Genomic DNA, 19,305 nt, shown 5'->3' with positions numbered 1-19,305 from the left:
GGGAGGGACTTGGAGCCTGTCAAATGGGAGAAGCACTGGGCTCATTGGCTGCCACCAACCAGCAGCTTTTCTAGCCCCTGCGTAGCTGTCACCCTCTCCTCCTCACTGCCTCCTGATTCCTTTCAAGTTTTGGACTTGGTTTCTCCAACTCAGCCCCACCCCCCCCCTGCTGCGTCCCTGAGAGCCCGAAGCCTCCCCTTGGCCTCAGGCAGGCGCGCCTGGCCCGTCTCCCCATAATGGTGCTACCCACTCTCCTGGAGTAGATAGTGAAACTTAAGTAAAAAGAAGCAGCTCTGCCCTGGCCGATTTGGCTCAGTGGATAGAGCATCGACCTGTGGACTGAAGGGTCCCAGGTTCGATTCTGGTCAAGGGCATGTACCTTGGTTGCAGGCACATCCCCAGTAGGCGGTGTGCAGGAGGCAGCTGATCGATGTTTCTCTCTCATCGATGTTTCTCTCTCATCGATGTTTCTAACTCTCTATCCCTCTTCCTTCCTCTCTGTAAAAAAAAAAAAAAATCAATAAAATATATTTTTAAAAAAAGAAGCAGCTCTGAAGATTGTAAATTGCACACTGAGAACACCACAGGCTGTGGAGGGCTGCACAGTCCACGGCTCTCGGATCATGCTTAGCCGCCTCCCATGCCACCCGGTCCCTTCTGTCTCCCGCCTCCACCCAGGGTTCGAGCCAAACCCTGGGAGCTTCCTGACAGCTCTCACCTCACACCTCACTTTCCACTCCAGCCCACCAGTGCCTACAGCAAGCTAAGCTATCGGTTGGAGTGTCTGTCCCCTCGTGGTCAGTGCATGTCAGTGGTTGAACTCCCAGGGGAACTCTGGTCGAGGGGACAATTTGCATATTAGGCTTTATTATACAGGATATAAAAGGCTAAGTTGACTCACGCATGCGTGATACATATAAAACTTCCGCTGGTGCCAACCACACGTGTGAGTTTTGATCTGTCATTGTCGATCGTGAATTTGGTTGACATAGCTATTATGAGAAAGGGCGAATAGCAATATTAAAATATTTCTTCTGATTAATTTCCTTTCAATGTACATGAATCCATCCACCAGGCCACTAGTTGGTTAATAAAATTATATAGATTATAGGTGTACAATTGATATATATAAAAGCCTAAGCGACCATTTGACCCTTCGACCAGTAGGGTGTGTACTGACCACCAGGGGGCAGATATTTAACACACAGGCATGGAAACATGGAACAGACTGATGAATATCAGAGGGAAGTGGGGAGGGGGGAGGACGGGAAGAGATTAACCAAAGATCTTATATGCATACTAGAGGCCCAGTGCATGGATTTGTGCACCGCTGGGGTCCCTCGGCCTGGCTTGCAGGGATCAGGCCGAACTGGCCCCGTGCACGGATTCGTGCACTGGTGGGTTCACTTGTTCTGGCCTGTGGGGATTGGGCCGAAACTGGCAGTCTGACATCCCCCAAGGGGTCCTGGATTGCAAGAGGGCGCAAGCCAGGCCGAAGGACCCGGCCTCTAGTTCTGTAATAAATCATCTGTATAGGGTATTGTGTGTTCACCACCCCAAGTCAAGTCTCCTTCTATCATCATTTATCCCCCCTTCACCCTTATTCCATACTTTTTAAAATACATTTAGTCATGGAAGCACATACTGGGTGTCTCCCCTAAAGATGTATACACTTTAACAGCTGATAGCTCAATTTTGAAAATGAAATGTATTTTAATAAACTCTGCCTTTATCATTATTTGAAATGTATGTATATATTTTTTGGGACACTCTACATATGTGTTTTAAAAAATTAAATTACGTTATATATTAATGTTTTATAACCTATTTTCTTAATATATCATAGATATTTTTCTATGAATGTTTCATAACTTATATAAACCTTTCCTATTTGATAAACATTTAGTTTTTTTGCATTTTTTTAGTGTTATAAATAATTTCATAATTTCAGACGTTACTTTATCTATTGAGCATTTATTTGCTCTGTCCTGTTAAATTTAATCTTTTCTTCTTTTGGACTCACAGAGTACTTTGTTTTTTGTGTCCTATGGCAAGTACCATACTCATTAAAAATTTTTTTTATTATTTTTAATCCTCACCCAAGGACATGTTTTTTAAATTGACTTTTAGAGAGAGAGGAAGGAAGAGAGGGAGATATAGCAATGTGAAAGAAACCTTGATCGGTTGCCTCCTGTACTACGCTGATGGGGATTGAACCTGCCGCCTAGATATGTGCCATGACTGGGAATTGAACCTGTAATCTTTTTGGTGAATGGGATGATGCTCTAACCAACTGAGCCAGGGTTCCATGCTCATTCATATTTGTCATTACCACAGATATAAGCTTCTTAAGATATAGGTACTGTTTCTTTTTCTTTAACACTTGTGCCTAATTGAGTGCTTTTTTGTATATTGTAAATATTCAATATCTGAATGCAGTATTTTAGAATACATTGTGGTCATTCACTGAAATTATCTAATAAGGAGGGGATATGCTAATTGACCCTCACACCATCACAAAGATGGCGGTGCCCACAGCCAATAAGGAGGGAATATGCTAATTGACTGCCCTGCCCTCAAATATGGCAGCGCCCACAGTCAATAAGGAGGAAATATGCTAATTGACTGCCCCACCCTCAAAGATGGCGGCGCCCACAGCCACATAATGGCAGTGCCCAGTCCCCTCAGCCCCGCTCCGCGTGCCTGCCTCTGGAGTCCGTCAGGCCCCTTAGCCCCCCAGCTACCCAGGGGCGGCCTGAGGCGCAGGCAAACCTCGGATGGCAGCTACCCAGCTGCCACCCAAGGCACAGACAAGCCTTGGATGGCGGCTGCCCAGCCGCCGAGGGCTGCCCAAGGCTCAGGTAACCAGGGCCGCCCGAGGCTTGCACTGCCAGCAGTGGCAGCAGCAGAGGTGTGATGGGGCATTGCCTTCCCCTGATCACTGGGTTGCCTCCCGCCCCTGAGGGCTCCTGGACTGTGAGAGGGGGCAGGCCGGGCTTAGGGAACTCCCCCTCCAGTGCATGAATTTTCATGCACCGGGCCTCTAGTAGTTTTATATACCTTTGGGTATAAGCTTTTCAAAAGTCTGTATTCACTTGCCATCAGTTTTTCTATTTTGTTGTTGTAGGTATATCATTAATACATACTAAACTATAATCATAGAACTTACTTTTAACTTATTAATGATGTATTTTTTGTACCTTATCTTGAGGTAAATATTTTCCACTATGTGTAAAACATTGAGCAGTAATTTTGGTTCTGCATTGTTAAAAGTCAAATGAATTGGTATTTCATTAACTAAAATTGTTATGTTATAATATACTTTTTTGTTAGTAAAAATTTATTATGTAATTATATATTAGAAAAAGATTTACCTATGAAAATCATTTTCATAGTGAGTGCTAAAATATGTCTAAGCTATGTTTTTTGTGAATATTTACATAATATGTTCTTTGACCAGTTAAAGTCAATTCTCATGTGTAGTTCGCAGTTTTAAGTGAACACATTGATAGTGTAGTTCCTTTACTTGTAACAAGTTATGGTTATAGACTGAGTTAATCTGCCTACTTTTGTATGATAGAAACAGTTGCCCTAGGACTGCGTTAGTTCGGCAGGGCTGGTGTTCCACACCTGCTGCTGCCTGTCTGGAGAACCCACAGCGTGACTGGAAACATGCAATAACCCATTCAAGTTTTACCTTTTCCCACAACAATTTGGGAGTAGTGCATGCTCTTCTATTTATTATAAGTGTAGCTTTGTTTTCTGTAACATAAAATCTGATTTTCTAACCTCTTATTTTATTAAACAAAGGGTAACTAAAATGTGAAAGCCTATTACAATATGTTGTGACAGCGCTGTGTACTTAATGTCCATGCTTTGATTATATTCAGCCATTTAAAAAAATAGCCTGTACCAGTATGCTGTGAAACTCTTTTAGACCTTTCTGGCTTCTCAGACTTATAGTGATTTCTTTCCAGAGATGGTTACCTTGTTTCATAGTCAGTGCTGCCTGCATAATGATTCTGAGTCTCCATTCCATTCACTTCTTACATGCTTATGTTATGTTTTTGGATATTAGTGCCAAATAATGCAAATCCTTGACTTCACATCTAGATAACAGTATTTGTTGGCAAGTACATGATTGAACTCCAGTTTTAGTAGGCTCATATCTTCTGGTTACATGAAACTTATTTCCTTTTAAAATGTTCCCTAAAAATAAAATAAAAAATAAAAAATGTTCTCTAAATTAAAACATTTAACATTGAATTTACTGAAATACTTAACTGATTATAATATTTATATGCCATCACTGAGATAATTATATACATGTATCTTTAATGTTAACTTTGTATAAATGTGTTTTCAAAACGTATTATTTTCTTTCAGTTGGCAGCTCGGACTGCTGAAAGAAACCTCAATGATTTAAAGAAAGAAAATTCTTACCTCAGACAAAAGTAAGTATCTTAGTGGGAACACTGAAAACTTTATTCTTAGTTATTATTTTATTAGTTAGTTAATATTATAAGGGTAAACATGAAAGCTTATGGATCCAGCATATCTAATAGTGAAATCTTTTAGTTTTACTGAGTTACTAGATTTTTTTTGTTTGAAACATTTGTCTTTTTAAAAAATATATATTTTTATTGATTTCAGAGAGGAAGAGAGAGAGAGAGAGAGAGATAGAAACATCAATGATGAGAGAGAATCATGGGTCAGCTGCCTCCTGCACGCCCCACACTGGGGGTCAAGCCTGCAACCTGGGCATGTGCTCTGACCGGGAATCGAACCCTCACCTCCTGGTTTATAGGTCAACGCTCAACCGCTGCGCCATGCCGGCTGGGTGAAACATTTGTCTTAAGAGAGGTCACTCTAACAGAGGAGGAAACTATTCTTGGGTTCTTTTATAAAAGGTGTAACAAAACATAAAAGAGCAACAGGCTAGGTATAGGATAGAAAGAGAAAGGATTGATGGATCTCTCTGAGATAGTAATTCTCAGAGTATCAGAATCTTTTAAGAGTCTCATGCTCTACCGAATGAGCTAGCCGGGCGCGGTGTATCAGCATCTTTTAATGGTTAAATGAATGGAATAAGTGTTTATTATTTCTCTTATCCCCAAGTTTTAATGTAATGGGTAACATTACTTTACAGTAAGAAAATGAAAAAAAATGTACATTGTACAGTCAAAGAGAAGAATAAATGCTTTTCTATGAGGATTGTAACATCTTTCCAAAGTGTTATAATTTCTTGCCAGAAGGTGCTATTAACATTCATTTTAGTCTTCTTGCTTGCCTTTTCTATTCAGAAATTAAAACCAAATGAACAAATGTTTTATTTCAGATCTGGTGGTCAAGAAGTAGAAATAGTATTGTTTTTAAATGTCACATTTCTAAGATAAAAAAGTGTAGGAGTAAAATAGTAGGATGAGTTAATTGGATTCCAATTTTACATTATGGTTGGAATCCTATATGTAACATTATAGTGGAAAGCATATGTGACTCAAAGCCAGGAAACCTGTGTTTTAATCCTGGCACTTTCATTTCGAATAAATCAAACTCCTAGCCTCAGTTTCTTTAGTTGAAAAATGATAGATTTGAACTGGTTGACCTTGAGGGACCCTTTTATTTTTAAATTTGGGTTTGGTGATACTGCACCCCTTATTGTCTAATTTTGAAGAAAACAACAACAAAACAATTTCAAACCTCAGCAAAACATCACTGCCACTTGGCAAAAAGAAACCTGTTACCCCAAAATAGCAGGGAATATAGAAAGGTGTTTTGGTCAGAATAATTTTAAAGGATCTGTTTCTTTTATGCATATATTGAGAAAATGAAGAGTAGCTTATAGTTGATAGTGGCATTTTTCTAGAAATGTGGATGCTTTTCTTTGACGAGTAACTTAGAGATGTTTGTTCTTTATTTTCAGATTAACTGAAACAGAGATTAAATTTGAACTTTTAGAAAAAGATCCTTATGCAGTTGATGTTCCAAATACAGCATTTGGCAGAGGTAGCTTTTTTTTAACCCCTCATTTAAAAATACATATATATTTATTTATATATATATGTAAGTTGTATATATAATTTATATTAGTGTAAATTTAGCACTATTACTTATAAATATTTTGTATTTTGGAGCTAGGGTTCTAACCTAAGTTCTCTCACAGTTTCCCAAGTTTCTGAGTTTCCTTTCCCTAGCGATAATATAAATATTTGGAACCTTTCTTTCTCAGTGGGATTTTATATAATGATGTATATTTAGTACCTTGAGCTCCTTGAAAAGCAAAGTGCTTGGTACATACTAAGGTATTCATTAATTACTATGTTTTGGAGAATGAATGGGTAAGGATTGCTTAAGTAGAATAGCGCTGTGACTATTTATATATTAACTATTCTTTGGTATTTGTGTGAATTATAAAAATGAGAATTTAATGATTAGGAAGCTGGTAGCAACATAATGTATTTGTAGAGCAGAAACTTGATATAATTTAAACACAAGTGTTAGATGTATTTTAGTTTCATAATTTACATATTATGTGTTAGTAAAGTTGACTTGCCATGCAAAAGGGAATTTGTACTTGGAAAAGATTTCACCAGTATAACATTTGCCTTATGTTTTTATGATGCTCAATGATACACTGTTCTTTTTCTTAAATAAAAAAAGAATTCTTAACTATAAAAAAATAAAAATAAGAATTAAAACAGCCTTTAATTACTTAAAAATATTAATTAAAAGATGGGAAAACCTCAGCAATCTGAGTTTTGATTGCTTTAATGTCCTCAAGAGAGGACAAATTCTTTGGAAGATGTATTTAATATTTCTGTCCACTCATTAATGGGTTTGCATCTCATACTATTCCAAATAGCTTAAAATTTTCAAAATAATTTTTGTTGAATTAGAACTAAGCTTGGGAGGCAATGAAAATAATCCTATCTTTATATAGACAGAATCCTGTAATAACCTTTGAAAAGTTATAAAATCATCTTGAGAGTCCAGTTTTATTAAAATGAAAGTCTATTTCTACATTTTTGAAGATAGCAGTTTATGAGTAATGAAGTTAGGAATGAGAGGAATTATACAGAAAGATTTCTTATCTGAAGTTAATGTAAAAATCTCAGGGGTGTGTAAATAATGTTTTGATCTTTTGTTGCAACTACATGTGTATATTATGTAAACTGCATAATAAAATTTAACGTGTTTAAAAAGTGTTATTTTGGTGGTATTTTTGCTGTTAATTTTTTTACCTTTTGAAGCATAACCATTATTTGGGAATGGTGAAGTTTGTAAAATGATAGGGCTCTTGATTATATGGTTTATAGAGAGAGTGACAATTTTAAATGAATTAGTGTATGTAAATTGACTTTTCTTGGGCTGCCCCCACAACCTGGGTATGTGCCCTGACTGGGAATTGAACTCACCACCTTTTGGTGTATGGTGGACGCTCCAAGTGACTGAGCCACGCGGCCATGACTGAAACTTTACTTTTCACTGGCAATGAATCAAAAGTAATTTCTGATGCTGTAGAGTATTTTATGCTTTTATTTTTGTTTTTCAAAATTTGAAGCTTTACTCAAATAAATCATGGCCTAACACAGGCTATCTGAGCCTTCCATATTACAGCCATCACCAGCTGAAATATCTAGAAGCATACTGCCTGTAAAAACAAAACAAACTTCATGCCCACAAATTTTCTTTTAACTCCAAAATATCACCAGTATTCTTTGTTTAATATTGTATGGTTATTTTATTTATGTGTATTAATTATCAAGAGGATAATGTCTTGATTGACTAAAATGTACATGGTAAACGGACTTATGGAACACAGAATTCCATGTTGAATTCTATTTCATGTTAGCAAAATCCAAGGCATAGTAGTGTCAGGACATGGATTAAACTTAAATTGGCAGGAGGATGACCTAATGGTAATTGTTGAAATGGGATTCTAATCTGAGTGTAGCTAATTGAAATTATGAATTTAAACATTCTGTTTTAATTATTCCAGAGCATTCCCCATATGGTCCCTCACCATTGGGTCGACCTTCATCTGAAACGAGAGCTTTTCTCTCCCCTCCACCTTTGTTGGAGGGTCCACTCAGACTCTCACCTTTGCTTCCAGGGGGAGGAGGAAGAGGTATATTGTTTAAACCTGTTTATTACTCTAAATTCTTCCTTACTTTATATTTTCATCTCAACTTTTCTTTAAAAACAATCTTTAAAATAATCCTTTGGAAAATACAGGCACTCCTTGCACTTGTTAGGGGTTACTTTTGTTTGGAAAAGGCCAAAATTTGACACCTAATCCTATATAATAAAAGTGTAGTATGCAAATTGTCCCCTCAACCTGGATTTCAACCAGGGGGCGGGGCTGGCCGGGGGAAGGGAGGGAGGCCCTGGCCGGTTGGTGGCAGCCACTAGGGATCCTACCAGTGCATGAATTTCGTGCACTGGGCCTCTAGTTTTAATATATTTTTCTCTTAGAAAGTGTGTTATAATAGAATACATTTGGGCAAGCACTTGATGCATATCTTTTTAAATCATATTTTTGACTTTTTAAGAACTCTGCTTTATACTACATAGTATAAAATTTTATAAAGTATATAAAATAACAATATAACAGCATAAAATTGTACTTTAATGAAATATTATTAGAAGGTAGATTTTTTTTACTTCATTATCATTATCTTTTTATTGTAGAAAAACAAAGTGAAAGAATCTTATTTTTAGTATTGAGGAATTCACAATTGCTCTTTTGTACACAGAGTTTGATGGTAATCTTAAAGGAGACCTAAATTATTTGTCAATATTTTGGAAAACCAACCTAAGATTGTCTGTTTTGTTATCCCTTTATGTGTTTTTGTTTGTTTGTTTGTTTGTTTTTGTTAATCCTCACCTGAGGATATTTTTTCCATTGATTTTTAGAGAGAGAGTGGAAAGGAGGTATGGGGGGAGGAGAGAGAGAGAGACATCGATGTGAGAGACATATTGATGTGAGAAATACATTGATTGATTGCTTCCTGCACCTGCCCCTGGGGCTGGGATTAAAGCTGCAACCTAGGTACAGGCCCTTGACTGAGAATCAAACCCGAGACCCTTTGAGCCACACCATCCAGGGCTCCTTTATGTGTTTTATGATTTGAGAGTTTCAGAACTACTTCAAGTCCCTAAGTATTAGTTGCTGGTCTTTCTGCATTTAGCTCATCAGCACTTACTGTGGTATTACCTATGTACCTGGAGTATTCCTCCTTTTATTTTCTTTATTTTTATTGTTATCACTATTACAGATGTCTCTATTTCCCCCCTATTTTGCCCCCCTCCACCCAGCCCCTGCCCAGATGGAATATTCCTCTTTTGATCTCTCACCATATTTTGTTCACTTTGTCAGTTGCTTTAAAATTTTCCTTGAATTGTAGCAAATTTCAAAGATAATAGAACGCTGTCTTCCAAAATCAAAAGTCAGGTTTTTAGCCCCAAGTCTGTTTTATTAGAACTGATAGCATCCTTCACCAGTGTCATGTCCCCATTCCCCGTTTTTGTCAGTGATTTTTAAAAAAATATATATTTTATTGATTTTTTACAGAGAGGAAGGGAGAGGGATAGAGAGCTAGAAACATTGATGAGAGAGAAACATTGACCAGCTGCCTCCTGCACACCCCCTACCAGGGATGTGCCCGCAACCAATGTACATGCCCTTGACCGGAATCGAACCTGGGACCTTTCAGTCCACAGACCGAGGCTCTATCCACTGAGCCAAACCGGTTTTGGCTTGTCAGTGATTTTAACATATTGAATCTGAGGTAGGAACAGAAAATAATGAGACCAAATAAAAACAAACTAAACACAACATAGGAAAGCTCTAATATTCAAATGGATACAATTCATTAAAATAGCCTCTCAGAGAGTCTGTGTACTTCTCTGTTGAAGCTTCATAATTAAATATTTTGGGAACACTTTCTTTGGAATTTCCTTCAAGAATATGAAAAAAATCAGTTTCCTACTTTATGTTTATGAGACTTTCTCTATTTGCCCATTTCTTATTTATATCCTTTCCCCATTACCAGTTTGCTACACATAGCACTCACTGGTCCTTCCTGCTTCCTAGTCCCACAGCAGATGGACCCACAGCCTGGGACACCTCAGAGAGAAGAGAGCCTTCACTTGTATTGGCTTTGAGCTGAAAGCTCCCAGGGAAGGAGACTGAGTTGCTGATTGACACTTGGAGCTCTAAGAGAGCTTTGCTTTAATTTCCCCCCAATTTTTTGCCCTGGCTTAGAGTAAGAAATATATTTTATATCATGTCATAGTACACACCAATATAAATGTAATTGACATCAGTTACATGAAATAGTACTTATTCTTATTTTCAATGCTCTCTGATATTTTCTATTCAGTTCTATTCCATTTCATTAAAAAAGAATAGTGATTAAGAATTAAGACTAGCCGAAACCGGTTTGGCTCAGTGGATAGAGCGTCGGCCTTCGGACTCAAGGGTCCCAGGTTCGATTCCGGTCAAGGGCATGTACCTTGGTTGCGGGCACATCCCCAGTGGGGGGTGTGCAGGAGGCGGCTGATCGATGTTCCTCTCTCATCGATGTTTCTAACTCTCTATCCCTCTCTCTTCCTCTCTGTAAAAAATCAATAAAATATATTAAAAAAAAAAGGAATTAAGACTAAATTAATATCATGCACCAAAATGGGTTGTAGGCAGCAATCTTAAAAAGAGTGCTCTAGAAATAAAGGTATAATTGGCTAGACACAAATGAGAATCACTAGAAGTTGAATGATATAAGTCAAGGATTGCTTGTAATCAACTTAATATTTGGAATAAGAGTAAAAATTACCTTTGATTTCTCCTCTCCTATTTCAATTATTTTTCTCTCCTTTTTAATTACTTTGAAGATATGATGTGTTTACATGATTTGTAAGGGTGTTTTACTATTTGTTAGAAATGCTTACAGAGAAATTAAAAAAAAGTGTAATGTTACAATGTATTATCCTGGTTACCTGCATAAATAAACAACAGTGTATTTTTAAAAATAAATAAATAAAAAGAGAAGCTACAGAGATTTTAGATAAGTAATCAACAGGCCCTAAGAGAGTTGCTTTGTATTGGAAGTTCCTGTGACCCACAAAGAAGGATGACCGAGTCCCTTCCTTTTTTCACCTTTTAAATGGGGTGAGATATGTGTTTGAATAAGGCTGAGTAAAGGAAATAATATTTTTAAAATAAATTGTATAAAATATTGGGTCTGAATGAAAAATTTTAACCTTTGGCAACTTAAGTTTGTAATATTCACCTAGAAATAAATCAGTTGGCCTATACTTGGTCTTCTGGAAGTAAACAATCAGAGGAAAGCATTTGAATGTCTCCTTTAAAGATTTATGCTTCACTGTAGAAGAATTTAGCCTAATCACTCTTGCACATTTCTACCAATTCAGTTTTCTGCTTTTCCAGCTTTTTTTTTTTTTAATGAACTGATTAGAAGGAAGAACAAACTAGAAGGAAAGATTTGGGGAATTTGGTAGAATGTACAGCTATAAGGAAAAGAGATAGTTGACCTTCTAACATAAAAGTCCCTTTTCCACTTGATTCTACAAAAGACAGTGCTAAACATTTTTTTAAAAAGATTATTATATCTTTTAAAAAAGAGAAAGCTTATGCTGATTTGCACAAATTATCAAGAAAAAGTCAAAATAAATTTTGTTTCCTTTTATTAAAGGAGGTTTTGAAATGTGGGAAGCATTTTTAGAAAGACTTATATTTAAAAAGTTTTTTTTTTTTTTTCTTAAAAAAGCTTTCTTGAAAAGGAATAAGCTTTTATTTTTTGGGCAATATAATTTTGACCTCATTTACCCCTCAATGATGGATAAATGAGGTGTTTAATATATTTTGTTATTTAGTATTTAAATATTATTTTTATATTTGTCTTTTCTTTTCAGTTTTTTTGTTTGTTTTGTTTATTGTCACCAGAGGATTTTTCCCCATATTAAATTGATTTTTTTAGAGAGAGTGGAAGGGAGGGATGGAGGGAGACAGAGAGAAATATCAATGTGAGAGATATGCCAATTGGTTGCCTTTCGCACTCACCCCAACCAGGGCCAGGGATCAAACCTGCAACCCAAGTATCTGCCCAAATTGGAAATTGAACCCAAGACCCTTCAGTTTTCCAGATGATGCTCTAACCACTTAGCAACACCATCCAGGGGCTGTCTTTTCTTTTTTTAATTGCATATGGGTTATTAATTTAGGTACTATCCTTTCTAGAGTCATAAGAAGGGAACTTTAAAGTGTTTTTCCTCCTTTATTAATTAATGTAGGCATGATAGATTTTCTCATCCAAATTAATATTATTTTGTTCGAAGTGTTTGTTCCAACAGTGCTGTTGTTTCTGAAACTCTTGTTTTAGACTTGCCTTCAGAGCTGTGAGCTCTTTTTGAAGGTGAATTCGACATTTAGAAATAGTTATAAGCCATTTACAGACAAATTTACCTAGTGATACAAAGTTTGTAATCAGATTGATTAAAATCATTTTGGGGGAGAAGTAGAGTCATGTCATGTTACAACACTGAGATACAATTCCTTGAGTGGTTTTAAGGTTAACCTAAATATATTTCCAAAGAGTTTTTCTAAGAAATACTTAGAATAGTTGTAGAATCATTGAAATATGTATATTGTCCCTAAGATGACTGTTTTAAATAAACCATGCTCTTTGACTTGGTAGATTAGTTCAGTACGTTAAGCACCAAGCCTGTTTTGTCTTCCTTTCTGTTTAGTCCAAGATATCCAATTTCACTGATATGCTGGTGGCACCAGTGATTGACCACCCGGACAGAAAGTATAGTGTCAGTTACCAGTGACTGACATGGCGCTTAATGAGTTAAGCAACGAAAACTTTATTTTATAATTATGTTTTTGCATCTGATATAGAAATCTTTACTTTGCAACTTACTTTCTACTTTTATCTTTCAGACATCATTTATAATATAAAATTTAACCATTGATTTTATATGTAAACTATTATGCTTATAACATTTACAAACAAATTTTATAAGCAAGTGCTTGTTTATGCACATGGCAAAATTGTCTAGAAATGGCTTTGGTAGGATAGTGTTTTAGTCTAATGTAGTTTAGATAAATTTTGTTGGAATCTGATTGTTTTCACTTTTTAAAAACTGTCTGGATTTTATTTGATGATAGTTCTCATAATACTTTTTTAGATAAAACAGAATTGTATTTTTTTTTCTTTAATTAGGCTCAAGAGGTCCAGGAAATCCTCAGGACCATCTGATTACTAATGAAAGAGGAAAATCAAGCTATGATAAGTCAACTGATCCTCACAGGGAACCTTCTGACACTGGGTCCCTTTCACCTCCATGGGAACATGATCGTAGGATGATGATTCCTTCGTCTGGTATGGGAAGAGTATAGTTATATTTATATTTGAAATTCAACCAGTATATGCAACATAAGGGAATGGAAGAAAAGAGTACATGTGTGCCCTGTCTTAAGAAAAACTGTGATAGGTGTACTGGTTAATAATGGTAGATTTTGTCATCAAAGAAAACAAGATAATTTCAGGAGAAACATCAAAAGTGCTTTATTCAAAGTAATGTCCATTGCTAGCTACACATTTCCCCATCTTTCAGGTAATTTGTGAATACAGTCCCAATAGAACCTTTCTTGTTTTGAGGCAAACCATTCAGAGAACCAATTTTTCACTTTGTATGTTTTGAAGTGCTGCTCAGAAAGTGCGTGTGCCATTGATCGGAACAAGGGGTAATCTGAAGGAGCAAGGTCTGGTGAATGCAGCGGGTGGGTTAATACTTCCCAGGCAAGATCTATTAACGTGTCTTTAACTGGTTTTGAAGTATGTGATGGTGCGTTATCATGAAGCAACATTACTTTGCTGTGTCTTCTGGCACATTCTGGTCATTTCACGATCAAAGTGTGGTTCCAATTGATTATTTGTTGTCAGTAGCAATCAGTATTAACGGTTTCACCTGGTTTTAGAAACTCATAATACACCACACCTTCCTGATCACACCAAACGCAGAGCATTGTCTTCTTTCCGAAGTGATTTGGCCTTGCAGTCGATGTTGACGGTTGACCTGGATCAACCCATGATTTTGTGCATTTGGGATTCTCAAAATAAATCCACTTTTAATCGCCAGTCACCATTCGATGCAAAAAAGACTTTCTTTTGTGCCGTTGAAGCAACATTTTTTTTTCTACTGTAGCATTTTATTTATTTTTAAAATTTCTTTATTGATTAAGGTATCACATATTTGTCCTCATCCCCCCATTCCCATCCCACACCCCTCCCCACGGATGCCCCCACCCCCCTGTTGTCCTTAACCATTGGTTAGGCTCGTATGCATGCACACAAGTCCCTTGGTTGATCTCTTCCCCCTACCCCCACCCTCTCCTACCCTCTCTCTGAGGCCCGACAGTCCGATCGATGCCTCCTTTTTTCTGGGTCTGTTCTTGTTCATCAGTCTATGTTGTTCATCATTTCCCCTAGATGAGTGAGATCATGTGTTACTAGAAATATACTTATAAGAACCGAATGTGAGACGAGCAATAATAGTTATGCTGACAGGCAAATGAATCAGTCTGTAGTAAGTTTCTTTCTGGACCAACAGTTCTTTTGAGACCCAATTTCAATATCCACCAGTTCCTTATGTGTACATGTCGGCACTGACCCCTCAGCTCTGGATGATGGACAAATGGTGGTAATGCAGGTCCGACTCCCTCTGGTTTGGTCTCGCCCGGACGCAGGGGCGCGGCTTCACCCGGACTCAGGGGTGCGCGGCCTCACCCGGACCTGGGACCCAGCATCACCCAGGCCCCGGGGCGCGTGGCCTTACCCGGACCCAGGTGTGTGCGGTCTCACCCGGTCCCGGGATCCAGCCTCACCCGGACCCCGGGGCGCGTGGCCTCACCCAGACCCAGGATCCAGCTTCACCTGGACCCGGGACCCAGCCTCACCCAGATCCAGGGGTGCACGGCCTCACCCGGACCCGGGACCCAGCCTCACCCGGATCCAGGGGCACACGGCCTCACCCGGACCCGAGATCCAGCTTCACCCGGACCCCGGGGCATGTGGCCTCTCCCGGACCCAGGGGTGCACGGCCTCACCCGGACCCGGGATCCAGCTTCACCTGGACCCAGGGGCGCGCGGCCTCGCCCGGACCCGGGATCCACCTACACCCGGACCCAGGGGTGCGTGGCCTCACCTGGACCGAGGGGCGCGCGGCCTTACCCGGACCCAGGGGCGCGCGGCCTTACCAGGACCCGGGGCGCGGCCTCACCCGGACCCGGGACCCAGCCTCACCCAGATCCAGGGGCGCACGGCCTCACCTGGACCCGGGATCCAGCTTCATCCGGACCCAGGGGCGCGTGGCCTCACCGGGACCCCAGGGCGCATGGCCTCACCCGGACCCGGGACCCAGCTTCACCCGGACCCAGGGGCACGTGGCCTCACCCGGACCCGGGATCCAGCTTCACCCGGACCCAGGGATGCACGGCCTCACCCGGACCCAGGGGCGCGGCCTCACCTAGACCCGGGACCCAGCCTCACCCGGATCCAGGGGCGCACAGCCTCACCCGGACCCGGGATCCAGCCACACCCCGACCCAGGGGCGCGGCCTCACCCAGACCCGGGACCCAGCGGGGCCTCGTCTTCTTGATCCCAATTCCTGTCAGTCAACTCCCTCTCAGCAATTCTGTCGGCCATTTTCTCAAAGCTCCGGGGCAGCTGCCGCGGAACTCGCTGGGCGGCGGGCTCGGCGAAGCTCCAGTGCGCCCAGTGCGCGGCTGTGGGCTGGTCCGGGGTCACTGCGGCGCCACTCGGGTCTGCAGCGGCGACCAGTCGCCGGGCGAGTGCACCTGGATCCGGGACCCAGCGGGGCCTCGTCTTCCCGATCCCAACTCCCATCGGTCAATTCCTTCACAGCAATTCCTCCGGCCATTGTTCTGGATGGTGTCTGCTCTGTTTTCCAGTTGTAGTTTCAAAATTGTTGTGGTAGGCAACAATCAGGCGTCTGCCCTATGCCGCCATCTTGGTCCTCCAGAAGATTCTTAAGCAACCTTACAAATGTGGTTCTGAACACTGCATCGTCCTTCAGTTTACCTTCCTTCATCCCTTCTATTCGTGACCTGCTTCGGTGTCTTCTCCTTTTGGCTGCCTCCCTATCGCTCAGCTTCCCCCTTGATACACCCCTTTATGGGCTGAGTGCAAAGTCCTGGTGTTGTTAAGCCTTGATTGCTGTTGGTACACTGGGAGGACTCGACCTCCAGTCCAATTGGCTGTGAGGATCAGCCGTGTCTACACCGGGAGACAGCCTTATTCAACTAGACTTGCAAAACTGTAAAAGCCTCTGTGCTCAGCTTGGATTGGGCGGAGCTTCAGGGTGGAGCCTACAGCCTTGGCTTCCCGTCAGCCCCGCCCTATGAGGTTCCTGTGTCTGTGTCCCTCTGTATTCCCTGCAAACACCTCTGAGAGAAAAGTGCCCTGGAGTTTCGCCCGCTGCCAAACAGTCTAGTCTCTCTCCCAATGAATCTGGATTCCCAGATTTTCACCCGGAACTGGGTTTCAGTGTAGTCGGAACTGGCGCTCAGCGCAGTCTGGCGCTTTTGTCTCCTTCCCACCAGGGCAATTCAGCGGCACAGTCAACAGACCATCCTCTGCGCACATTCCCGTGCGCACCTCCGGTGCTCTGCCTTTTGCCGCTTCTCTGCATTTCCGCCTTACAGCCCAGATTCCCCCAGTATGAGCCTGGCTTCCCAGGGTCTTTCCCGGAACTGGGGTTCAGTGTAGTCGGAACTGGGGTTCAGCATGGTCTGGAGCTTTTGTCTCCTTCCCGCTAGGGCAATTCAGCGGCACAGGCAACAGTTTGTCCTCTGGCGCAGTCACGTGCGCACCTCCGGAGCTCTGCCTTTCGCCGCTCCTCTGTGCCTCCGCCCCACAGCCCAGATTCCCCCAGCATGAGCCTGGCTTCCCAGGGTTTCGCCCAGACCTGGGGTTCAGTGCAGTCGGAGCTGGGGTTCAGCGCAATCTGGAGCTTTTATCTCCTTTCTGCTAGAGAATGCTGGCCAGGCCGTCAGCCGCCCCTTCCTCTCCGGCTCCGTCCTCCCCGCACGTGTGTGTGCTCGTGTCTCTGCCCGTGTCTCCATACCTCAGGCTTTTACGGCTCCTCTGATTTTCCTTGTGGTTTTCTCTTTCCTTCTAGTTGTGGGCATTTCAGTCAGCCAGCTTTCCTGTGGTTCTGGATGATGTCCGTTTTGACTTTTAGTTGTATTTTTGAAATTGTTGTGCCAGGCTGTAGGTTAGGTGTTTAACCTATGCCGCCATCTTGGTTTCTCCCTATTTTACTGTCAAATTTATTACTCTAACAACAATCTTATTTTATCCTGTAAATATTAGTGGATGAAGCAACATTTTAATGATGACTTTGTGGTTTTCCATTTGTCTTTTGTTCAGTTGATGTGGCACCCATTTTCCTTCCTTTAAAATCTTTCCCATTGCTTGTAAACGATTGGAAATTGTTTGCTGAGCAACGTATAATCTTTCTGCAAGTTGTTTTTTAGTTTGACACACATCTTCATCCAATAATGCTTGTAATTGTTGGTCTTCAAATTTTTCCAGTTGACCTGGACGTTCTTTGTCTTTCACATCGAAATCATCACTTTTAAAGCATTTAAACCAGCGTTCAGTTCATAAGTATCTTGAGATGGGGCATGTTCACCATAAACTTCCCGAAGTATATGATAACTTTTTTTTCAAAATAAAATAATGAATTAAGACTTCCCGCAAATGCTCTTGTTTTGGCACAAAATTCGACATTTTCACGCGTAAAAATATCTATGATGTTAACACCTTCAGCAAATTTGACATGAAGTTTTGAAGCTTGCTGTCAATGCAACAAAATAGCATACATATCAAATTACATATCTATCAACATATGTGTAACTCCATCATTGAAAAAAATCCATATTATTAACTGGTATAACTAGTACTTACTTCTTTCTCTAGTTGTAGGACTTCCATTCAACCAGATTTCAGGCAGTTCTGAATGATGGTTGTTCTCTATTTTAGTTGTAATTTTGATGTGGTTGTGGAAGGCGGTGAGTACCATGTTTACCTACACTGCTATCTTGGTTTTCTCTCTTTGTAGTCCTTTGATTATTAGTGAACTTGAGTATTTTTTCATGTTTGTTAATCATTTGTGTTTCTTTAAATCGACTGATCCATTTTATCTCATCCTTAATAGGAATTTTTAGTATATTTTGGATACTATTCTTTTGTCTTTTGCAAATATTTTCTCAATTCATTATTAGTGGATGTTTCAAATTATTATAGATAAGCTAACCCATCTTTATTTTTATAGAATTTTGTTTTATTTAAGACCTATTCCTAGATCAAAAAGTTACTCTTTGCTTTTGTCTAAAAATTTAAAATTTTGTTTTGTTTTTAAAGGCTTTAATCAAGATTTTATTTTTGTTTTAGTGTTTAGTTTGAGGAGGTATTTTTCCCCATTAGATAGAAATTATTTTATTATTTTTTTTTTATAATAAGTGGTCAGCTATTACAGTTGCAAATCAATGATAAATATTACATTATTTTTTCTAGAAAAATTTAAAGAATTTACATAGAAGTTTCTAAGCCTATCTGATTTCTTAATATAAAAATCAATTTCAGTGTTTTTCTGTTCTCTTTTTCTAAAATCCCCATTGATCCAAATGCACAGAGAGGAAACACCATCATTAAATACATCCCCTGACATTACAAATCCAGACTTCACAATCACGGATCAGCTTGGAGGACCTGTTGGTTACAAAGGCAACGTGAGGTTGTCTGAGGGATCCCCAAAGCAGATTCCTTTGCAAACACAGAGGCCTCTTCTCTGGGTGATACCACCTGGCCATCTTTTCTATAGATGTTCCTCTAAGCCATTATTTCTAATGACCTTGGCATACTCCTTGGCTGATGTGTAAGGGACTCTGGGTCTACTCGGGTCTTCAAAATCAACGTGGAAGAAACCAAACTGCATACTGTAACCCTGGCTCCACTCAGAGTTTTCCAGAAGAGACCATGTGCAATACAGTTGAATGTTGACTTTATCAAGCTGGATAGGTTTGAACGGTTCCTGCAATGTCTGTCTGAAATACTCCCAAGAGATGTGGGGTCACCCTGGGGAAACCCATTCTCAGTGATATAAATTACAGGGTTATTATATGTACCCTTAATATATTTCAGTAGTTTTTGTATTCCCCATGGCACCACATAGACCCAATCCACACTTATCCAA

General features: G+C 40.1%; 1 protein-coding gene across 6 annotated transcripts in view; it reads left to right on the top strand.

The window, feature by feature from the left end:
- MIA2 (MIA SH3 domain ER export factor 2) overlaps nt 1–19,305 on the top strand; it is a 114,710-nt gene that overhangs the window by 77,805 nt on the left and 17,600 nt on the right. For 4 of the 6 annotated variants that reach the window (XM_054725531.1, XM_054725529.1, XM_054725540.1 and 1 more), the window contains 4 exons: nt 4,387–4,454; nt 5,924–6,006; nt 8,000–8,128; nt 13,248–13,406. In XM_054725531.1, the coding sequence (XP_054581506.1) occupies nt 4,387–4,454; nt 5,924–6,006; nt 8,000–8,128; nt 13,248–13,406 (439 nt within the window). The remainder of the gene's footprint in view (nt 1–4,386; nt 4,455–5,923; nt 6,007–7,999; nt 8,129–13,247; nt 13,407–19,305) is intronic. The other 2 variants (XM_054725550.1, XM_054725545.1) reach the window with 1 other exon arrangement.

This window comes from Eptesicus fuscus, chromosome 2 (assembly GCF_027574615.1).
Source record: "Eptesicus fuscus isolate TK198812 chromosome 2, DD_ASM_mEF_20220401, whole genome shotgun sequence".
Taxonomy (NCBI): domain Eukaryota; kingdom Metazoa; phylum Chordata; class Mammalia; order Chiroptera; family Vespertilionidae; genus Eptesicus; species Eptesicus fuscus.
Note: the sequence above shows the minus strand (reverse complement) of the source record. Positions and strands in the feature narration are given on the sequence as shown.